At 39.5% G+C, this 21,505-nt stretch overlaps 1 protein-coding gene across 1 annotated transcript in view; it reads right to left on the bottom strand.

The window, feature by feature from the left end:
* KCNH5 (potassium voltage-gated channel subfamily H member 5) overlaps positions 1–19,705 on the bottom strand; it is a 294,759-nt gene extending 275,054 nt beyond the window's left edge. The window contains exon 1 of the mRNA XM_034992617.1: positions 19,135–19,705. Within this exon, the coding sequence (XP_034848508.1) occupies positions 19,135–19,207 (73 nt within the window). The 5' untranslated portion in view covers positions 19,208–19,705. The remainder of the gene's footprint in view (positions 1–19,134) is intronic.
* Positions 19,706–21,505: the final 1,800 nt, after the last annotated feature.

Raw genomic sequence — 21,505 nt, 5'->3', positions numbered from 1 at the left:
CCTAACAATTGCATGTTAGCAATATGTGCTCTGGGTTTATGGAGGAAAAGCATGAGAACTGCTTTTATTATTTCTGAATGTTTTATAAAATTGTAATTGAGAAAATTAGCCACAGTGCCAGGGACTTCATATAACAAGTCATCAACTGGTAAATATTCATAATAATCAAGTTACTACAAAGAACCCTGTCCCCAAACTTTCTGCCAGCACTTGGATCCCCTCTCAATACTCCCAAGGGAGCTACTCCGAAAAACCTAGGGAGTTTTAATCAGGTTATTGGTTTCCTCACACACAAACTAGAGATACCAATACCTACCACTCTGGGTAATTTATGGAGATGAAATAGAGTAAGGCAAGCAAAATCATTATGAATCAACTATTAGAGCAAAAAGTCTTTATAGCACTAGGTGTTATATGCAACTGATAAATTTTTTAATACTACATCTGAAATTAATGATGTACTATAAATTGACTAATTGAATTTAAATTTTTAAAAAGTCTTAATAAACTAATAACTTATTATTTATTATGTACAAGATTCTTGTACAACTATGTCATATATGCAGAGAGAGCTTTCTATGTGTGAGTTCTGTATATGTATGTACAAGCAAAGAACTAGAAAAAAACACAAATATTTAAATGTTGACCCTGCAAACCAAAACCTACAAAATTGTATTTGTCACTGAAAGCTAAACTACAAAATAAAATATTAAGAGGAATGGGGTGGCACAAAAGAAGGGGAAACAGATTTCCTTTTCATGTCAAAGGCTAGATTAGATGAAAACTGATAAATATTAAATAGACTGTCCAGGATTTTCCTTTGGATATTTGTCTGTTTGTTAACTGAAACACAATTTGTGTATTTGAAATATTCATACAACTGTTCCATTTCCCTATAGTCATGAAAATTACTGTTTCAGTGAATGTGGAATCTGGTATTATTAAGAAACATTAAGAACAGGATAGCAAATTAATTAAAATTGTTTCCCGGAACATTTTAATTTCCTTTGGCTTTAAAACATGGTGGGGTATTAAGGAGGGCATGTATTGCATGGAGCACTGGGTGTTTTATGCAAAAAATGAATCATGGAACACTACATCAAAAACTAATGCTGTACTGTATGGTGACTAACATAACATAATTTAAAAATAAGTAATAAAATAAAACATGGTGGGGAAAAGCAGTCTGGCTACTGAGAGATAACTTCTCTTCAAGGGAGGTGAGTTACAAATCTTGAAAGTGAGATCAGTTCAGAAGTTTTGGAAACACAAAGCTATTAAGGAAATTGCCCAGAATTCTTGGTGACCACCACCATCCTCACTGTTCTGAACTGAATATTTGTGTCCTCCCAAAATTCATATGTTGAAACCCTACCTCTCATGTGAAGGCATTGGGAGGTAGAGCCTTTGGGATGTGGTTAGGATTCGATGAGGTCATGAGGGTGAAGTCCTTCATGAATGGGATTAGTGTCCTTTTAAGAGTCACAAGAGAGTTTGATTCCTCTGCTCTGTTCTCCACATGTGAGGACACAACAGAAGCCAGCTGTCCACAACCAGGAAGAGGGTTCTCACCAGAACCCAACCATCCTGGCACCTTGATCTTGGACTTCCAAGATTGGGAGAAATAAATTTCTGCTGTTTAGAAGCCACTTGATTTATGCTATTTTGTTGGAGTAGCCCAAATAGATTAAGACATTCCTCAACCAATCTTGACAGGGAAACCAGTTCTGATTTGTCCTCACAGCTCTTAGCATACCAAGAGCCATGAATTCTGGAAAATTCAACTTTCTTGGAATCCAGACTATTTCAGTCCTTGAAGATGTTTGCAAGCATTTCCTTCCAAATGATTCAAATATACAGTATGTTCCTGCATGAGGGGCCTAAGAATCAAGTCATTATCCCCACTCGGTGTTAGCAGTCCAGTACAATATTTTGGAAGCCGAATTCTACACGAGTAGATTCTCTCTCTTTTTTTTTTTTAAGATTTTGTTTATTTATTTGAGAGAGAGAGAGAGAAACCAGGGGGAGGAACAGAGGGAGAGGGACAAGCAGACTCTGCACATAGCGTGGAGCCTGATGGGGGACTCGATCTCAGGACCCTGAGACCATGACCTGAGCTGAAATCAAGACTCTGATGCTTAACCAACTGAGTCACCCAGGTGCCCCATACATGAGCAGATTCTTGACTGAATTTCTGCAAAGGGGCTAAGTCTTGAAATATCTCCTATTCTTTCAAGACCATCCAGTATTTTCTCAGAGATGGACATGAAATAAATCAAGCACTCTTCCCTCATGGGTTAGAAGGTCAAAAATATAAATCACAAGATCCTGATTCAAAATGACCCAGTAGGAATCATTATGTGTTTCTCCCAATTTTGACTGCACATTTCATTGGGATGGAGATTGAGGAGCATTGGAAAGAGCCCCAGGAGTTACTCATTCCAGGCCTCACCCCTCAAAGATTCTGTTTTAATAGGTCTGGGGTGAGATCCAGGCATCAGTATTTGTTTTTAAACCTTCTGAGGTGGTTACAATGTGCAGCCGGAGTGGAAAAGCACTAATCTACTACAATAATCCCCAAATACTGGTGGCTGCAATAGAATCCTGTCATGAGTGTCAAAAATGTCAAAAATACAGATTGCTAAATTCTAATACAGACACATTGAATAGAATCCCTCAAGATGGAACATAAAAATACAGCCTCTGAAGGAAAGTCCCATGCTCAGCCAGGTTTGGGGAACTGACCTAGTACTTCGCTACTCAAAGTGTGGACCAGTACCACCTGGACGTTTGCTAGCAATGCAGACTCTGGGACTCAGCCACAGACCTGATGAATCGGAACCTGCATGTTAACAAGATCATCAGGTGATCCTCAAGTCCACAAATGCCCTCATCTTACGCATTCTTTCCTTCTTTTCATGGATGAGAAAGCAGGCCCAGAAAATTAGAAGACTCGGGTACACAGGAAAAGAGTGTCCGGTGGGAGACAAACACACAGCCAGGCCTCACTAAGACTTCCTGTCCTATCACAGTGTATTTCTGAATTGCTGTCTAAGCTTTTGTTTTGCTTTGTCTGAATATAAAGGAAGCACTTCCTCTTTAAAGTGCCATTTCTTCAGATAACAGGAAAATATCCATATTCTATGCCCTTGCATATTAATCCCATTCTTAAAGGAGATCATATACAAACTATGAGGTCAATAGTCTTGACTGATAAAAACTTCTCAAAGAAGATAAGTTATATTCGGTCAATGACAATATAAAAGCATGGGAGATGTTCCTTCCCTTTCTACAGCAATTACAGGAAAAAGTGTTTTCCTCTGAGCTGCTCCAACACTACCTGTATCTGGCATGATTAGACAGTTTAAAAAAATTTTTTTGTTTTATTTTGTTTTTATGAAAACTATATCCTTCTGTGGTCCAGAGATTCCATGGACATTAACAAGGTGAAACACCTTTTGGGTGATTAACTCTCTCTCTCTCTCTCTACTTCTCTCTCCCTCCCTCCCTCCCTCTTCCCTCAACTTTCTTAGGCAAGTTACCCTAGAGAGATGAATTTCAGAGCACTAGCACAGAGAAGTTTTCAGATATTTTAGGAAGTGATGAGACACACAAAAGAATTCTAGAGTACTAAGGAGGAGAGAAGATCTCAAGTGAGGGTGAGAAAGGGAAAGTACTTCACAAAAAGAATCCAGAAACATCAAATGAACCACTTTCACGAATGTATAGTTTTTCCAAGGTCTAGAGTTGCCTCTGAGGACAATTAACAGGATTTTCTCTCTATGTTCACTTCATCCTAACTTTGGAAAAGCACACCACCCAGAAACCAGCACTGTTATTCTGAAAGTTACAACCTCAGGACAGGGATCCTCCAACAGAGGCTCAGTGCAGGTGGAAGCCCAGAAAGTTGGCTGAGAGCTATTTCAAGCTGCTCACCAGATCCCCTGGGCCTCTGTGAAGAAGTGCTGAGCACAGGTACTCCTGGCTCCAAGTAGCACCTCACCCTCCAAATCTTCTGATTCAAAGAGCTAAAGAACACACATTCCAAAAATCAGTGACCTCAAAGAAATGGAAAAGCATTCCATGCTCATGGATTGGAAGAACAAACATTGTTAAAATGTCTATACCACTCAAAGCAATCTACACATTTAATGCAATCCCTATCAAAATACTACCAGCATTTTTCACAGAGCTAGAACAAACAATCCTAAAATTTGTATGGAGCCAAAAGAGATCCCAAATAGCCAAAGCAATCCTGAAAAAGAAAAACAAAACTGGAGGCATCACAATTCTGGATTTCAAGTTATATTACAAAGCTGCAGTAATCAAAACAGTATGGTACTGGCACAAAAACAGACACATAGATCAATGGAAAAGAATAGAGAACCCAGAAATGGGTCCACAACCTATATGGTCAACTAATCTTTGACAAAGCAGCAAAGAACATCAATGGAAAAAAGATAGTCTCTTCAACAAATGGTGTTGAGAAAACTAGACAGCAACATAACAGAAGAATGAAACTGGACCATTTTCTTACACCATACACAGAAATACATTCAAAATGGATGAGACCTAAATGTGAGATGGGAAACCATCAAAGTCCTAGAGGAGAACACAGGCAGAAACCTCTTTGACCTCAGCTGTAGAAAATTCTTTCTAGACATGTCGCCAGAGGCAAGGGAAACAAAAGCAAAAATGAACTATTGGTACATCATCAAGATAAAAAGCTTCTGCATAGCAAAGGAAACAATCAACAAAACTGAAAGGCAGCCTATGGAATGGGAGAAGATATTTGCAAATGACATATCTGATAAAAGGTTAGTATCCAAAACCTTTAAATAAATTGTATCAAACTCAAAACCCCCCAAAAAAACCCCAAATAATCCAGTTAAGAAAAGGGCAGAAGACATGAATAGACATTTTTCCAAAGAAGACATCCAGATGGCTAACAGACACATGAAAAGATACTCAACATCACTCATCATCAGGGAATACAAATCAAAACCACAATGAGATACCACCTCACACCATTCAGAATGTCTAAAATTAACATCACAAGAAACAACAGGTGTTGGTGAGGATGCAGAGAAAGGGGAACCCTCTTACTGTTGGTGGGAATGCAAACTGGTGCAGTCACTCTGGAGAACAGTATGGAGGTTCCTCAAAAAGTTAGAAATAGAACTACCCTATGATCCAGCAACTGCACTCCTAGGTACTTACCCAACAGATACAAATATACAGATTCAAAGGGGTACATGCACCCCAATGTTTATAGCAGCATTATCAACAACAGCCAAACTATGGAGAGAACCCAAATGTCCATCAACTGATGAGTGGATAAAGAAGATGTGGTATATATATATATAATATATATATATATATTATATATATATAAATCTTGCCATTTGCAATGACGTGGATGGAGCTAATGTGTATTATGCTAAGTGAAATAATTATCACTCATTTGTGGAATTTAAGAAAAAGAACAAATGAACCTATGGGAAGGGGGGTAAGAAAAAAAAGAAGAGAGGAAAACAAACCATTAGAGACCCTTAATGAAGGAGAACAAACTGAGGGCTGATGGTAGGGGGGGGGGGATGGGCTAGATGGGTGATGGGGATTAAAGGGGGCACTTGTTGTGATGAGCACTGGGTGTTGCATGTAAGTGATGAATCACTGAATTCTACTCCTGAAACAAACATTGTACTGTATGTTAACTAACTAAAATTTAAATTAAAAAAAAAAAATCAGTGACCAAAAAGGGAAATTTGAAGCTTAAAACAACACTTAAAATTCATGTAGTAATTGTTAATGTTTTCCGAAAGGGATTGGTTAAAGAGGGCATTTCAACAACGTTGATTGTCAGCTATTCATTATAAATTAACGTTTTGGGTTGAAATTTTGGTTTTATTAAAAAATTTACTTTGTTTCTGGTCTGAATCAGCCTCTTATTAAAGTCGGAAGCTACATGTTTCTAGTCCACAAGAACAACCAGACTGACCAAGCTAATTACCTAGCCTGTGATATTCTTTCCTGAACTTCTGTAAGTAGAATCCAGAAGTCCCCTGTGTACACAATCACACTGAACTAAACTCCCTTTGGCTGCATTCTTCTTCACTTCAAGGGAATGAAAAGGAGCTAGATAACAAAGTGATGATGCAGGTGATGTCTAAAGCTTCACTCCAAACCTGGCTCTCAGGGAAATCTTCACTACTTCTATCTATACCCAGCTGCTTGAACCAAAACCCAGAAAGGCATCCTTCACACCTCCTCATTTATGCCATCACTAAAACCTAATAATTCTACCAATTGAAACATGTCTGATGCATCTACTTCTCTCCATTTCTATTGCTCCCAGCCCAGCCCAGGCCACCATCATCTCTTGCCTAGACTACTGCAACAGTCCCCTCGCTGGTCCCCTACCATGGCTCCTCCTCCTTCTGATCTAACTTGTTGTTACACAACAAGTAATCCTTGTGGCCAGGAGATTTGTCCACTGCACTTGGAATACAATGCAAAAGCCTGACCCTGAATAGCCAGGCCCCAGCTTTCTCTTCTTTTGCTTACTGCGATCCAACTACACTGGCCTCTAAACTTCACAAACTTAGCCACTCATTTTCTCTGTCTCTCTTTAGGACTGTTCACCTGTTTTCTCTTCACCTGAAATATTTTTCTGCCCACTTATCACCTAGCCATCTCTTACTTTGGGGCTCCATTTTATACTACTGCCTTAGAAAGACCTTCCCTGACACCACCTCCCAATCAAAACTAATCCCTGTTATTCTTAGTCACAGCACCCTTTCCTTTTCTTCATGATGCTAATCATAATTTGTAATCATATTTTGGACATGGGTTTGTTGAATTCCTGTCTCTCCTCCCAGACTCTGAGTTCCATGCAGTCAGAGACCATGTCTGTTTATTTATCACTATATCCCCACAAATGTTTGTTGAATGATCAAAACCAAATATAAAAATTCTGATTCCTATTTAAAGTCATATAATCAACAATTATTAGAGCAATGCTAGATATTGTCAAGAATTACAGATAAGGACCATGCTAGGTAGTTTTCTTCAAAGAACAGACAATTCTATGGAAAAAAAAAAATCAGGGGTTCCCAAGCAGATTTCCCCACACTCTGGAAACTTGTAAATTTAAGTCGTGGAGTCTATCCTATTTTTTAAACTTGTCTTCTGGGTAAGTGATATCTATAGATATATTTAAGCTTCATAGAAGAGTAACAGCAGAACAATCCCTGAAGCACATATAGCACATGCTATTTGGGTTAAATAAAATTCTGGCACAGATGGCTAACCAAGAGCATAAATAACTAATATGTCATAATCCACAATATTGATTTCTGGTAGATGCATTGCCCACTTCCACTATGGAATAACAGAATATAAGGCTGGTATCTTTCCTGTTCTTACAGATACACCTTTACCCTACAGCTCTATAGCAAGATAGTGTGTGTGTGTGTGTGTGTGTGTGTAGATACATACACTTTGTACCTTCCACAATGAGACTAATTATTATATGATAATATTGGCAACATTAAGCAGACCATCACTGTGGGAGTTTGAAATATGCAAAAAATATCTGTTAATTTATTCAAACTTGTTCAGCTGTCATCAAAGATAAAAAATATGCCTCCACTTTTCATCTCCTTCAATATCAAAGGTACATTTTTAAGTTTCTGTGTTTCTTTGATGGCATTAACTTCAACGTTTTTCCAACTAGCCAAAGTGGTTTAGAATGCATGAGATTCTTTAACATATATTTCTGAAATTCTAATGATAGGAATAATAGCAGTTTTGCTATAGAAAATATTTCTCCATGCACAAAAAAGAATGTTCAACAATTCAAAATTTCTACTTTTAGTAGTTGGTATTTTGTTCATGAGAAGATGGGCTTCTAAAAAGTATACTGGTCAGAATTATTAGGAGCAAAATGTAACGGCAGTAATGAATATAGGACTCATAGTCTTGGAATACAATAGAAAACCTTCACCCTGATATAGATAATGAAAAACTTTTACTGACTTTTATTATAATGAAATTTCTTAAAATACCTGAAGCCATAAGACATCACAGTTATATAATCTTGGACAAAAGTCAAATCAGTCAAAATGTGTTTATCAGGGGGAAAAAGCATTACATATTTAATCTTTAAGCATTTTTCAATCCTGCGAATAAACAAACCTTGTTTTTGCAAAAGATTTGCATCTGTGAAGGGATTATATATTTTCTTTGAAGTTAACCTTTTAAGGCAATCAACACTAATGGCTAGATAACTAATGAAGAATTCCAATTAAGAGATGAGACTAACTTGCACACCTGGTAAAAACACACAAGTGAGGCTTTTCTGAATGCATTTACAATCTAATTAATTTTCTAAAGCATTGTTCTATTTTTCTCTATTATCTATGCAATAGGAGCTAATTGTGTAAGGGAAATATACAGATCACAAATTCAATTCCTTTCTCTTCTTTGGCCAGCTTTCACAGGGCCAGGTACAGAGAGGCTGACATTTCCACCTTCTCCAGCTTCTGCAAGTACTGCCAGATACTGAGCTAAAGAGAACTGATGTTTCTTTGGCTCTAAATAGTAGTTATTTGTTGGAGGGAAGAGTGGTGTTTGTCTGGGGTTTTGTTTTTTTCTCCAAATAAGTAAGCCCTTGGTCAAATGAGTCCAAATATGACTTAAAATGTCATTGAGTTAATTCTTTGCTTTCTTCAAGTTAAAAAAAAGCAAAACAAAACACAAAACAGAAAGAAGGAAAGAAAATCTCCCCTACCTTACCTTATCTAGAGAAAATAGGAAAAGGTGAATATTTATTAAGCTCTTACTATAATGAGGTACAGTGCAAGATCTGTTACATTTATGGGTTTGCTGAGTCTTTCCGCTGACTTGCAAGGTAGTATTTACAATCCTAGAGAGGGCTAGTGTTTCACCATGGGTAAGGTCTAGAGCCGGGACAAGAGTCTGTGTCATCACGATGGAAATGCCTTTGCCCTGTGGAGAGCTCTGTTCTCTGAGCGTTAGAAATGTTCCCACAGAGTCTCAGAAAGATTGCCGGTTACTTTGACTATGGTTGCTCTAGGAGAGAGAAAGACAGCTTTTTTTTTTTTTTTTAAGATTTTATTTATTTATTTGAGAGAGAGAATGAGAGACAGAGAGCATGAGAGGGAGGAGGGTCAGAGGGAGAAACAGACTCCCTGCCGAGCAGGGAGCCCGATGCGGGACTCGATCCTGGGACTCCAGGATCATGACCTGAGCCGAAGGCAGTCGCTTAACCAACTGAGCCACCCAGGCGCCCCGAGAAAGACAGCTTTAAAAATGAAGAAGGAGAATGTATCTCACCTTTCATTCCTCACACAGAGATAAGATATTTTGTTTCTGAGCCCCGTTAATGAAGCAACTCTTTTCTTTCCACCTATAATTCCTTCTTTGATCCATCATATTTACATATATTGGCTGCATATGATGTCAGTTGTGGACACGTTTCATGCCCTGACATCAATCAGTATAGTTAATCATCATGAATTTACTTTGCACACAACTCTTCTAGGAGGTACAAAAGAAGTACATGGGAAAATTCTTACCTACAAGGATTGATTATCTAGTTAGGAAGACCAATATTACACTGATTGTGAAGCCAAAGAAGACCCTTAGATTTCTAGACTAAAAGCCTAAAATTTTTAAATTTTTTTTATTTGAGTATAGCTGACACACAATGTTGCCTTAGTTTCAGGTGTACAGCATAGTGATTCAACCTCTCTATAAGTTATGCTGTGCCCACCACAAGTGGGGATGTCCCCATGTAACACTGTTACAATGCCATTGACTATATTCCTTATTCTGTAACTTTTATTCCCATGACTTATTCATTCGATAAGTAGAAACCTGTATCTCCCACCCCCCTTTACCCATTCTGCCCATCCTTCCATCCCCCTTCCCTCTGGCAACCATCAGTTTCTTCTCTATTAATTTGTAAGTCTGATCCTGCTAAAAGATTAAAATATTAAAGACACCTTTGACAGAGATGGGGAAACAGCAAAGTGAGTAAGTCCGTTTGAAGCCAAAACTAATGATAACTTCAATTCTGGCTACCACTGGAGTTTAGATTACTTGTGAGAAATACAAGAAGAGAAATTCTGTAGGCCACTGGAAACACAGAACTGGGACACAGAGAGGATACAGTTTAAATTATGACAGAGGACAAGCTTGCTCTGAACATCAGGGTGAAGATGTGTAAGAAAGATGGTTGAAGTTTGAACCTGGAGGACCACTTATTCTTCAGGAGAGGGGAGACGAGGGGAAGGGAGTGACAGGGCAAGGAAGAGAGGAGAAAGGGAACAGGAAAGGAAGAGGAGGGGACTAGAAAAAGAAACCAGGAAAAAGGGCCAGAGAAAGTGCAAAGTCATGAAGGCCAAAAGACAAACAAGTGTGGGGAGAGGGTGGTGGAGCATCATCTCAAATCCTGCAAAGTCAGAAAATAGGAACAAATAAAAGGCCTTTGGATTCACAAGAATACTCGTTCGTAATCTTCTAGGACATTTTAACATTATGGTACAGATGGAAATCATTTGAAAGAGGTGCAAAAAGAAATGGTGACCAAGAATCAAAGACATCGACTACCGATGGTGCATTCAAAAATTTAAAACATCTAAATGATAGTAATAACTAAAAGCACTGACAAAGTATTTGTTATATGCCAGACACTGTTCTCACTACTTTGTATGGATTACTTCTTTAATCCTCACTCCAGCACCATAAGCTACGTACTCTTATTACTTGTATTTTACAGAGGAGAAAACTAGGTACCAATAAGTAAGGCACAGAGCTAGTAAGCATTGGAGTCAAGACTCTCATGCAAGCCTGTGGCTCCTAACCAATGTGCACACTGCCCCTCACAGAAAAAAAAAAAAAAAAAGACATTATTTTTATCATTGTGTTTATTATGCATCCCCAGTGCTTATATCAGCACCTAGCACATAGGAGGCACTCAATACATTTTTGTTTCACTAATAAATTATTAACTAAAAAGAGTATATGAGGGTCAAGCAAAAGGATGGGAGCCGTTTCGGGGGGATTTTATTCTGCGCCCATTCAACCCTTGTTGAAGAATTTTTCTATTCTCCCAATGCTCTAACTATATGAATATAAACTTATTGTGCTTTAACTTGCCCCAAATAAAAAATATGCCAGCAGACAGAAAAGGCTTACAGAAAAGATCAGGATAAAGATTAACTTCTCCCCTCAATCCAAGTGAGTTGTTTGATTTTCAGGCAAACTTGGCGATCGGAGGCTGGCCCTGCCATCTCTAAAAAGCCAAAATCCATTTTCTCTCGTCTGTGGGATTCTGTCCAGAAGTACAAGCTGCTCCACAAGGCAAAACTCACTCAGAAGATACTTAAACTGGGAAGGATCGACTCCCAAGGATAAAACTTGCCGTCTCCTAACTGTGAAATTATTTTTTAAAAATTTAACTAGAATCTACAAATCTCTATACGCTTTTCTTATACGAAACAGTCTAGCTTTTAAACCATTAGAGAGTAGAACAAAAGCAGTAGGAAATATTTTTAGCTGTACATCAAGTTGGAATAGGAGATGAGCGTGAGATCGCTTATATGTTCACCTCTCGTGCTCTCATGAGTCCCATGTGATTTGCCCTATACAATGCAATTTCCGCTTTCAGATATACCCATTGACTAAATATTTTAAACTATTCAATCACTTACATAAGCTTACTTAATAGATTCAATCAGCATTGTTTTTGAAAAAAATCAATTATGGACTTGTTCAATTTAGGAGACAAAATCAAAAAGCAACTAAGGGGCGCCTGGGTGGCTCAGTCGGTTAAGCAACTGCCTTCGGCTCAGGTCATGATCCTGGAGTCCCGGGATCGAGTCCCACATCGGGCTCCCTGCTCGGCGGGGAGCCTGCTTCTCCCTCTGACCCTCCCCCCTCTCATGTGCTCTCTCTCTCTCTCATTCTGTCTCAAATAAATAAATAAAATCTTTAAAAATAAAAAAAAATAAAAAAAATAAAAAAATAAAAAAGCAACTAATACTTGGTGCTCTGTGCTCTTCACAGTGGAAGATGTAAAAGTATTGTGAGGTATGACCCATATCATTAAGGACCTTATTTCATACAGCAACATGTCCATGACTTTCTAATTATATGTCATTACCTCTAGGAACTGCTATAACTGTGCCCCTAAGCTCAGATCTCAAGTCTCATAACTTTGTAATTAGTATTTATATTTTTCTAATGGGACCAGACCCTGAGAAACAAAGAAATCTATTTCAACAAAATTTCAAATAGCTTTTCAACCACTCTTCCTAAGTTTTTTTTAACTGCTCTTCAATTAATTTTTCTACCTTTTCCACATGAAACCTTAATGTATCACAAAACTACTATTTAAAATGTATACAAATATCTCAGGGTGCCTGGGTGGCTCAGATGGTTAAGCCTCTGCCTTTGGCCCAGGTCATGATCCCAGGGTCCTGGGTTAGAGACCCGCCATCGGGCTCCTGGCTCGGCGGGGAGCCTGCTTCTCCCTCTCCCTCTGTCTCTCCCCCTGCTCATGCTCTCTCTCTTTGTATCTCTGTGTCTCAAATGAATAAATAAAATATTTTTAAAAAAATAAAAAATATATACAAATATCTCTTTATTAGTAATAGTACCATATACAATCAAAAACTAAAATAATGTCTAAAATTCACACTCAATATTATCACTTCCACCATTCAATCAAATATTCCAAGACTAAGCATTTCCAATATTAACTTCTATATTTTATAAAATGAGAATATTTACATGATTCTTTTTAGTGATTCTTTAGTGATGACAAGGAGTCATGCCATATACATTATAAAGCTAGAGTATTTGGCGAAACGTGAGGATTTTTTTCAGCTTTATTGAGGTATAGACAAATAAAAATGTTATATATTTAAGGTGTACAACCTGATGATTTCATAAATGTATACATGGTGAGGTGATTATCACAATCAAGTTAATTAACATATTCATCACCTCACATGCTTTTTCTTTTTCCTCTGTGTGTGTGACAAGAACATAAGGTGGGATTTTTAAAAATTCTACTCTGTTATTGGTAAAGGAAAATGTTTTATAAATGTCCATTTCTTAGAGCACATCAAACCACTGTCTTTGACTTGAATTTCCACAATAATAATTGCCACTGGTTTGGGATTGTGACTTGTTATTCATGTTTACTGGATTTCACAACATATCTCTTTTATTCATAAAAGTGCTGTATGGAATGTTTTAATTTTTCCAATTAAAACTAATTTTGTTTGGGACATTTTGAAGCATCTCCCAATATTTGGTTTCTAACCCTACCAAAAAGAAAAAGAAATTCCTGAAGCCAAGATTCAGACTTGCTGATTGGCAAGAAACAAAATCTCTTCAAGTAGTATTATCTCTAACCATATTCTGGGGAAAGTTTAATAAGTTTGGAGAACTTCAGAGAATATTTTATCTAGTTTTGTATTTTATTTTAAAAGTCTGGATAACATCAAAATACTAGAATCCTACAATCTCCTAGGAAAATAACTATAAATCTGTGAACTATCTTTGAATGAAATCAAAGCACTGTCAGGAACTGATTCTACTTCACTGATTTAATATGAATCATATCAAGACATCTGGTAGAGGAAAAATTTTGTTGAAATAGAAAATATATATGGACATTATATGGCGTTCTTCTGCAAAACTTTTTATTTCATGGATATCACCACCACACCAAAAATGGTTTATTACAATAAAGTTTTGTTCATATGCTAAAGTAAATGGTATACTAGTCTAAAATGTATTTAAATATGTTCCTTTACATAAACTGTTTTTATTAATAGCCAATTTATTTAGTCACAAAATGTTGGTTGCCATCAACTAAAATAAGACTGTAATAATTAAAAGAAATGAATACGTTTTTTCATTTCACTTCCCTATACGTCTTACACTTTAGATATTTTCTTCCAAGAGTAACAACTAACTACGCTGGTTTTAACCTCCAATCAAACTCGATGGAAAAATCATGAAAACAGAAAAAGGAAGACAGGCACTACTTGGTTCACCTGTGCCAGAACCTACAGTGACCTCTTGTGGTAAATACTATCTACAGAGCTTTGGAGAACAAGACCTTTTCCTAGGCCAGACACTGGAGAACATAGAAGCATTGTTCCTCCGTGCTAGCAAACAGCCATCACCAACAATGGAAGTAAAAGACAAATACTAACTAAACTAAAGGATTCCTTGTTGGAAGTCTACTCAGTCGTTGTCAATGAAAATATTCATAGTTGCTTTCTTCTATTAAAAACTACAGTGTCTTACATGGTTCTTTCAGTAGGGCAAAGGATGACTGGGGACATGGAGTTCTTAACACCCCTGCTCCTGGAATCAAGCAAAAGATAGACAAAGAGGGCAATTTCTGGTGAAGACAAGAGTGAACTGGGATAAGCAGCGTTCTGGTCAGTAAAGCATTGCTATTCGTTACATAACACAGTGTGGGCTCTAGAGACAGAGATAATCTGCTGGTTTATTTATAAATACAATTCAGGGAGTGGTCAGTATAATTTCAACCTCTACAATGTATTAAAAGTAAAAGTGATACATGGTAAGACCTGGGTTAATCAATGTTTCAGACACTATGCAGTTCTGTCACTATTTCCCGAATAGTGGTTTAGATGTTAAAGGAAATCTTTCAAGAAAAAATATCATGAATATAATATCAAAAAAAATCATGTTTTCACCATTTTTTACCTTGGATACTACTAAAAAGGTATGATACCTTTTTTGTTTTATTTTTAAAACATTAGTTCTCTATTTCTTCTCCTATAGGTTCCCTTTTAAGATCTCAGTTTTTACAAATGTTAATTATAGCAAAAAAAATAATTTTGGATTTTCTGTAAAAGGTGACTGAGTCAAGAAAGTGCTTGTACAACATAAATATCTCAAGCCATAATGGAAAATCGAGTATATTGAACTTCTCTTGGAGGATAAGTGGTTGATAAAATACTACCTTTTCTGTTTTCTTCTTTCCTGAGCCCCTTTTTTTCCTCTAAAGAGAAAAACATTTCTAGTTTTTCATAATGTTTAGAATATTAAAGAACAATAATCAAATTCTAATAAAAAGATATTAAATTTGGTATGTATAATATTTCAAAAATAGCAACCTAGTTCACTGTCATGGACACTAATCATTTCTGCCTATTTGTTAAGGAATCAAAGACAACATACAAATAAAACATGCTGCCCCAGGACATAGTCAGGTTGAAGGCCTTGGAAATGTTGTGTTTTGTTTTGTTTGAGTCTAAAATTTCACCTATAACTCTTAAATACTTGATTTCTTTCCGTTATTTACCCTCTACCCACAGGTTTACTGCTCCCTACAGCCCAATGTACACTGATGAACAGTTTTCATAAATAATTGAAATTTAAATAAAGGAAGATAGCCTAATAATGTGCCAGATGTGGGTTCAGTCAATAAGCACTTCGGGCTGAGGCCTTCTATGAGACCTTTCACGGAGGTGATGAACTAGTTCCCAAACTTTCTGTTCCTGGCAACTCATTTTGAACCTCCTGGCCAAAAATGTATCTAAACCTTGCTATTACACTTATACTTTTGATCTTTACAACTTCTTAGACGATATCCACTAGAATCACATGTTAAGAATTATTGTAATTCCTTTTATTTATCTAAAACTGATCTTGTCTTTTATCTTAACACTAAAAAGAGGAATTCCCTACTTGTACTATTTTGGGATTTGGCCATAAAGTATGTTTGTATTCATCCTACTCAATAGCCCTCATTATTTTATTTTACAGACTTTGAATCACTGGTAACAATTTGAAATGCTTCCCCATAACAGACTGAGTCAACCAAATAAGGAAAATAAAAATCCAATCTCAAGAGGTGTAAAGAAACTGCAAACAGGAGCTAGTACTACTGTAGGGCACAGAATACAGCGCTGTTCGTCTGGGAAATTGCAACTGAAGAGTTTGGAACTTTATTAGGAAGTGCTCCAATTTAAAAGCTACATCCAAATAGACCACATTTCATGCTCTTTTGTTCCATGTCATCAAGAAGTTCTCTGATGGATGTCTAATTGGCTGAGATTTCAGTTCATTAGTGATGTCCATGGACAAATAAGTGCCTGATGTTTTTTCTTTGTGTCTAATACTTTTCCAAATCTGATATTCCCCCCCCCGACTTCTGTATCTCTGTTTCTGTATTTCTGTTACTTTCCACATCTCTCATTTGCTCTTTGTATGTGTGTGTGTGTGTGTGTGTGTGTGTGTGTGTGAGAGAGAGAGAGGGGTTTTTCCGGTACCTCCATCTTTGTGTCTGGGTGAATGGTTTTCTGTTTATCTCCGTACGTCTCTCTGTATAATTTCTATATCATCCGACACTCATTAAAAGATCTGATCTTTTCATATGAAGAAAATGATGTTGTATCAGAAAGAGAAGCATTGCATGGGGTAAAAGTAAATAGGCAACCCCAGCCTATCTTTCTTCAATTTCTTTCTTTTCCACTAAAGCTCTGCCAACACTTCACTTTCAACGTGGTTAAGTTAGTGAATAATGAAATCTTCAGTGTGACAAACCTCATCCATCTGTGAGAATCCTGAAGGGAATTTTCTCTGTTAGTCTCAATTAAACAATTTCTCAGAATGAATCTTTCTATTTCTCTGCCAAATCATATAGAAATGGCAACAACTGTGGGATACTCCCACATGAATGTGCAGACCAATTTAACACTGTAATTCTCAATTTCTGGGGTTCTTCCTGTAAAAGTAGTACTGAGACTTTCTAGTTTTTACTACCTACACATGCGCATATACCTAGCTTACATGTCCAATGCATTTCAAACAAAGCTCAGAGGTATTGAGTAGTGGTATTAAAAGTTAGCCATAAGCAATGAGAAGTGATATTTTAAATGCCAAAACAGATCAATTTCCATTTGCACTTGGTGTTGTTATTTATGGAAAGAAGCATTAAACCAATGAAGCAATTATATAGGGGAGGTGTCAAAAAGATAAAACATTCATTAATTTGGATGGTAACTGTAAAATAGTAGCAGCAGAAGCAGATATCTCTAAGCCATATTAAGGTAAAGTCTTAATCTCTTGTATATTTGCAATAAGAGATATTCTAAAAACTGGCTCATAGTTCCAATCTGTAGAAGAAGTTTCAACCAAAGATGCTGTATTAGTCAACTTCAGTCAAGGAATTCTCATCTTCTTTCTGGTTATCGCGCAGAGGAACAGAGCCTGTAGGTTTTATTTTTTAAGGCCTTCTCTGAAAAGTCCTCTCACAGACCAAATTGCATGGAGTTGAAATAACCCAAGAGGATAAGAAAGCTCAAATAAAATGTATGTATCTTAAATAGTTAATCCCAATAACCTTTAAATTTCCCAGATGGGTTGTTTTAATAGTAACATCCCGTTGTACTCTAAGTCTTTGCTTAATATACATAAGGGTAATGTATAAACACAGAAATTGCCTACCGTTATGAATTTGTATTTTGTATTATCATAAAAAATAAAAAATACATTTGAAATCACACTGGAATGGTTAAAAATACTATAGATTTTTTTAATTAGACTGAGACTATTAGCTACTTTTTCAACCAAAAAGTCTGCTCTAGACTTGTAAAATATCAGGTGTTGACCAAAGTGGAAGAAATAAAGTCACAAGCTTCTAATTAAAACCAAATACCACAGCAGAGATTTATGAAAATTACCTTGGGACACTTAAATATAGATAGTCCCAAAATCAGGGGAAATATCTGCAAGCCTAGTTTTAGAAGAGATCCTAATCTAAGAATTAGTATAATCTAGTCAACCAATTCAGGGAAAGCATAACTATTTTTTTTTAGTGTGACCCTCTCTTACCCACTAGGCAGAGAGCTTCTTGAGAACAGAAGTGTTTTCACCATTTCTTTTATCCAAAGGACCCCAGAGAGTGTCTGTTGTATATGGCATCCAAATAAATATTGTTTCAATGAATGAGTAAACAATGAATTATGGAACTGCATAGAGTATTTCCATTGTTCTACTGTCATCAATATGCAGAAATATCTTTTTCATAAGTCTCCAAATAAGAGATCTCAAAATAAAATAACAGGCCTCTAAAGGAAAAAACTTTAAAGGATACTTCATATCTTGCTTTAAAATTGGAAAATATATAAAAGAATTAAAAAGACATGAAAGATGGAGATTTCAGTAACATGCAAAGTTTAGAAGGTCTTAAAATGTGAACTATATAATGATCCCAATTCAGAATATCTTGGAGGAAATGAATTTATAAATGCATGGCATTTTTAAAGACACTTTAAGGCAAGAAAACCTTACAATCAGTAGCAAAGTAGAATGGCATTTCTAAAAATTCTTTCTCCAGTTACTTTAAAAGCACTGTAGCTATTGCCTCCCTTTTACATTTCTCCTGTTTAAGTCAAATCAAATATATCATATAGATTAATATAGACCACTGCACACTGAAAAAAAAAATAAAGAAAATTTAAACACGAACTTAACCATAGTAATTGCCTTCCCATTTTTCAAGTACTCTATTAGGTTCAACTCCGACTATTTTCCCCTGCACAAGGTTTCTTTCAGCAGTGCTCATTGGGCCCAAAAGCCATTCCAGAGACTTAAATCTTATTAAGTAGCCACTTTCACAGCCATTCCCAACTTGAGGGAAACGCTTCCACTAAGATTAACTCTAAGAATTTGATCAGTCCCTGAAGTGGACTTGGGGAAAAAATGTGGGGAAAGGATGAACAAGAAATATATCCCTCATCAAAGCAAAACTCAACTTTATTCTCCAGTTGAACCTACACCCTACCAGCTCTCTCTTCCCTTCCCCCCGTTCTGGGCTCTGGACAGGTGGGCGGGAGATGAGTATGTCTTGGAGAGGGGATGCAACTAACTTTCCTCCACCACCTTATTCTGCTCCCCACCCCAAATCAGGTCCAACTAGTAACTGAAGCCACCAGGTAGAGCTGTCTGTATCCCTCTCCGCCTTAGGAGAGGGATGGGATGGGGAGGATGGGGGGCGCCCGTGGGCAGGATGGAGGTGGGGGTGTTCTGAACTGCAACTCTTCTTACCGCTGGAGCGCCTGACGATGTTCTCCAAAAATGTGTTCTGCGGTGCCACCAGCCCTCTCTTGCCCCCCGGCATCCTGGGTCTGGAGAGCGGCGGCCAGGATCCGCGGCGGGGGAGGGGGGGATGCAGGAAGAGAAGGTGGAGGAACAGGAGGAAAAGGTGGAGAAGAAGATCGAGCCGAAAGAAGTGGGGGCGCGGCGGCGGCGACGGGGTCCCCTGACTGTGTCTCCAGCCGGACCCGGATGAGCAGCTCTGGGGAGGAGGACCAGGCAGTTCATGGTAGTAGCGCTCCCCCGGCCGCCGCTGCCCAGTCTGTGGCGGTGCCGCACACGGGGCTCGGGAACTGCAGGCTCCGCGGGGCACAGTGCGCCTGCGCCGCCCCCGCTGTCGCTGTCCCGCCGTTGCTGATGCTGAAGCTGCTGCTGAGGCTGCTGCCGCGGCGGCGGTCGCCCGGGCGCGGACTCAGCATTTCTCCCTCTGCCCCGCGCCCCGGGGCCGGGGAGCGGGAAGTGTCAACTCAAGCCCTCGCTCCCAGTCCCTCTCAGTCCAGATGCGGACCTCTTTACTGAGCCTTCCTCTCCTCCTTCCCTGGCCCACCCCTCCCGCGCAGCTGGATCGCGGCTGCCCAGCTGAGCCCAACTTCTGCCGGGCGGTGCGCGCGGTGGCCGCTCCTCTCTCCCCGGAGATCCAGACAAACGTTCGCTGTCCAATGGGGCCACGGAGCGGGAGAGGAAGTGAGAAGCGAGCAGGATGCCAGAGTCAGCAATGGACAGTCGGAGGGCTTACATCTCAGCTTCTCCCGCCGGGGTCCCGAGCCCCAGCTGCTCCCAAAGACGCGGCTGTCAGGGCGAAGGTGTCGAGCAGCTCCCGCTCCAGCTGTGGCTGAGCGCGGAGCAGGGACTGACTGGGAGGCGCGCGGGGACGCAGAGCAGCCACCTGACGCTGCTACCGCCCCCCTCCGGGCTTTGGCGCCCGAAGCTCAACAGAAGAGCCGTCAGCACCCGCCCTGACCCACGCCCAGGAGCCGGGGCCAGTTAGGGTCTGCGCGCGGAGAGCGCGGGAATGGCCCCTGCGCCTCCGGCTGGAGCTGGCGCGCGGGGGAGCCTCCCCAGGGCCGCGGAGCGCGGGAGGCGAGCCCCGCTACCCGGGTTAAGTTGCGGGAAAGGTTGCACTTAATGCAAGGAGTAGGGGAAGAGGATGAATAATTCACACCAGAGAGAGGAGTGCAGCGGGCAGCATTTGTGGTGGAAAAACAGTAAAGGTGGTGGGAACGAAGCAGCACGGGGGGGGGGGGGGAGCGGGGAGGCGGCAGGAATCTTCTCTAAGAACCCTCCATCCGCTCAGAACCAGGGACAGAAGTGGAACCTTTAGAATACTTAGTCCAAAAGCAGGAAACTACCCGGAGAAGGGGAAATAGCATAATTGCGAATGTAGCTCGGAGGGATGGAAGGAAAAGGCGGAGCTCATGCCGAGGCACCTTCTTTTATCTAAAGCAGAGGTTCTCAAGGCGGTCCCGGACTGGCATCATCTCCTAAGAACTTGTTAGAAATGCAAAATATCGAGCTCTACCTCAAAGCTAGATAACTAGGAACACTTGGGACGAGGGCCAATAATCTGTTTTAACAAGCCCTCCACGTAAATAAGATGCATTCTCGCTCAAGTTGCAGAAGCTCGGATCTAAAGCTTCCCCTTCAGAGGCTCCACTGGGCCTATCCAAAAAGAATGACTGCTAAGCAGGTTCAAGGACTAAGGACAAAAAGCGCACGCTGCAGCACGGTCAGAAGTCGAAGCGAAGGACAGTTGTGTGGGGGCGTCTCCTTTTGCTGGGGTCATAATATGCTAGGTAACCCCTGTTAGAAATGGTCAAGGCTAAATTGCTACGAAGCGGCAGGAATCCTCAGGCTGGGGTCCCAGGAAACATCTGCTCAGCTCCTGCCTTGGGCAGGAAGGAAAGAGAGAAGGTGTCTGACTTTGTTTAGAAACCCCTAGATTACCAACCGCTGGCCTCGACTTTCGATCACTCTCTCTCCAGAGCACCTGGGGGGGAGGGAGAAGAGGTCATTGCCTGTGACTGAGAGACACAGGATCCAGGTTTTAGCCTAGGGCATTTTCCCCCTCTCCCCTCTGAAATTTCCACCTATTTGCCCAGAGCTTGGGCGGCTGAGTAAACCCGGAAGGTTGAAGCAAGGCAAAGAGCAGTTTGCTGGGCTAGGATTCCTTCGGCAAAAAAATCAAGAGACCGTGGAATAACACTAGGCTATTTTAGCTTTCTACTCAAGTACTGCTGGTGGTGCAAGTTAATTCCCCTACAGCTAGAAGGTCTTCTAAATACATTGGGGTGTATTTAGTTAAATAACAAGGGACTCAGGCACG

Source organism: Mirounga leonina, unplaced genomic scaffold (assembly GCF_011800145.1).
Source record: "Mirounga leonina isolate KUSES-001 unplaced genomic scaffold, KU_Mleo_1.0 Mir_82, whole genome shotgun sequence".
NCBI classification, from domain to species: Eukaryota; Metazoa; Chordata; class Mammalia; order Carnivora; family Phocidae; genus Mirounga; species Mirounga leonina.
The sequence above is the reverse complement of the archived record's forward strand: the minus strand, read 5'-3'. Positions and strand labels throughout refer to the sequence as shown.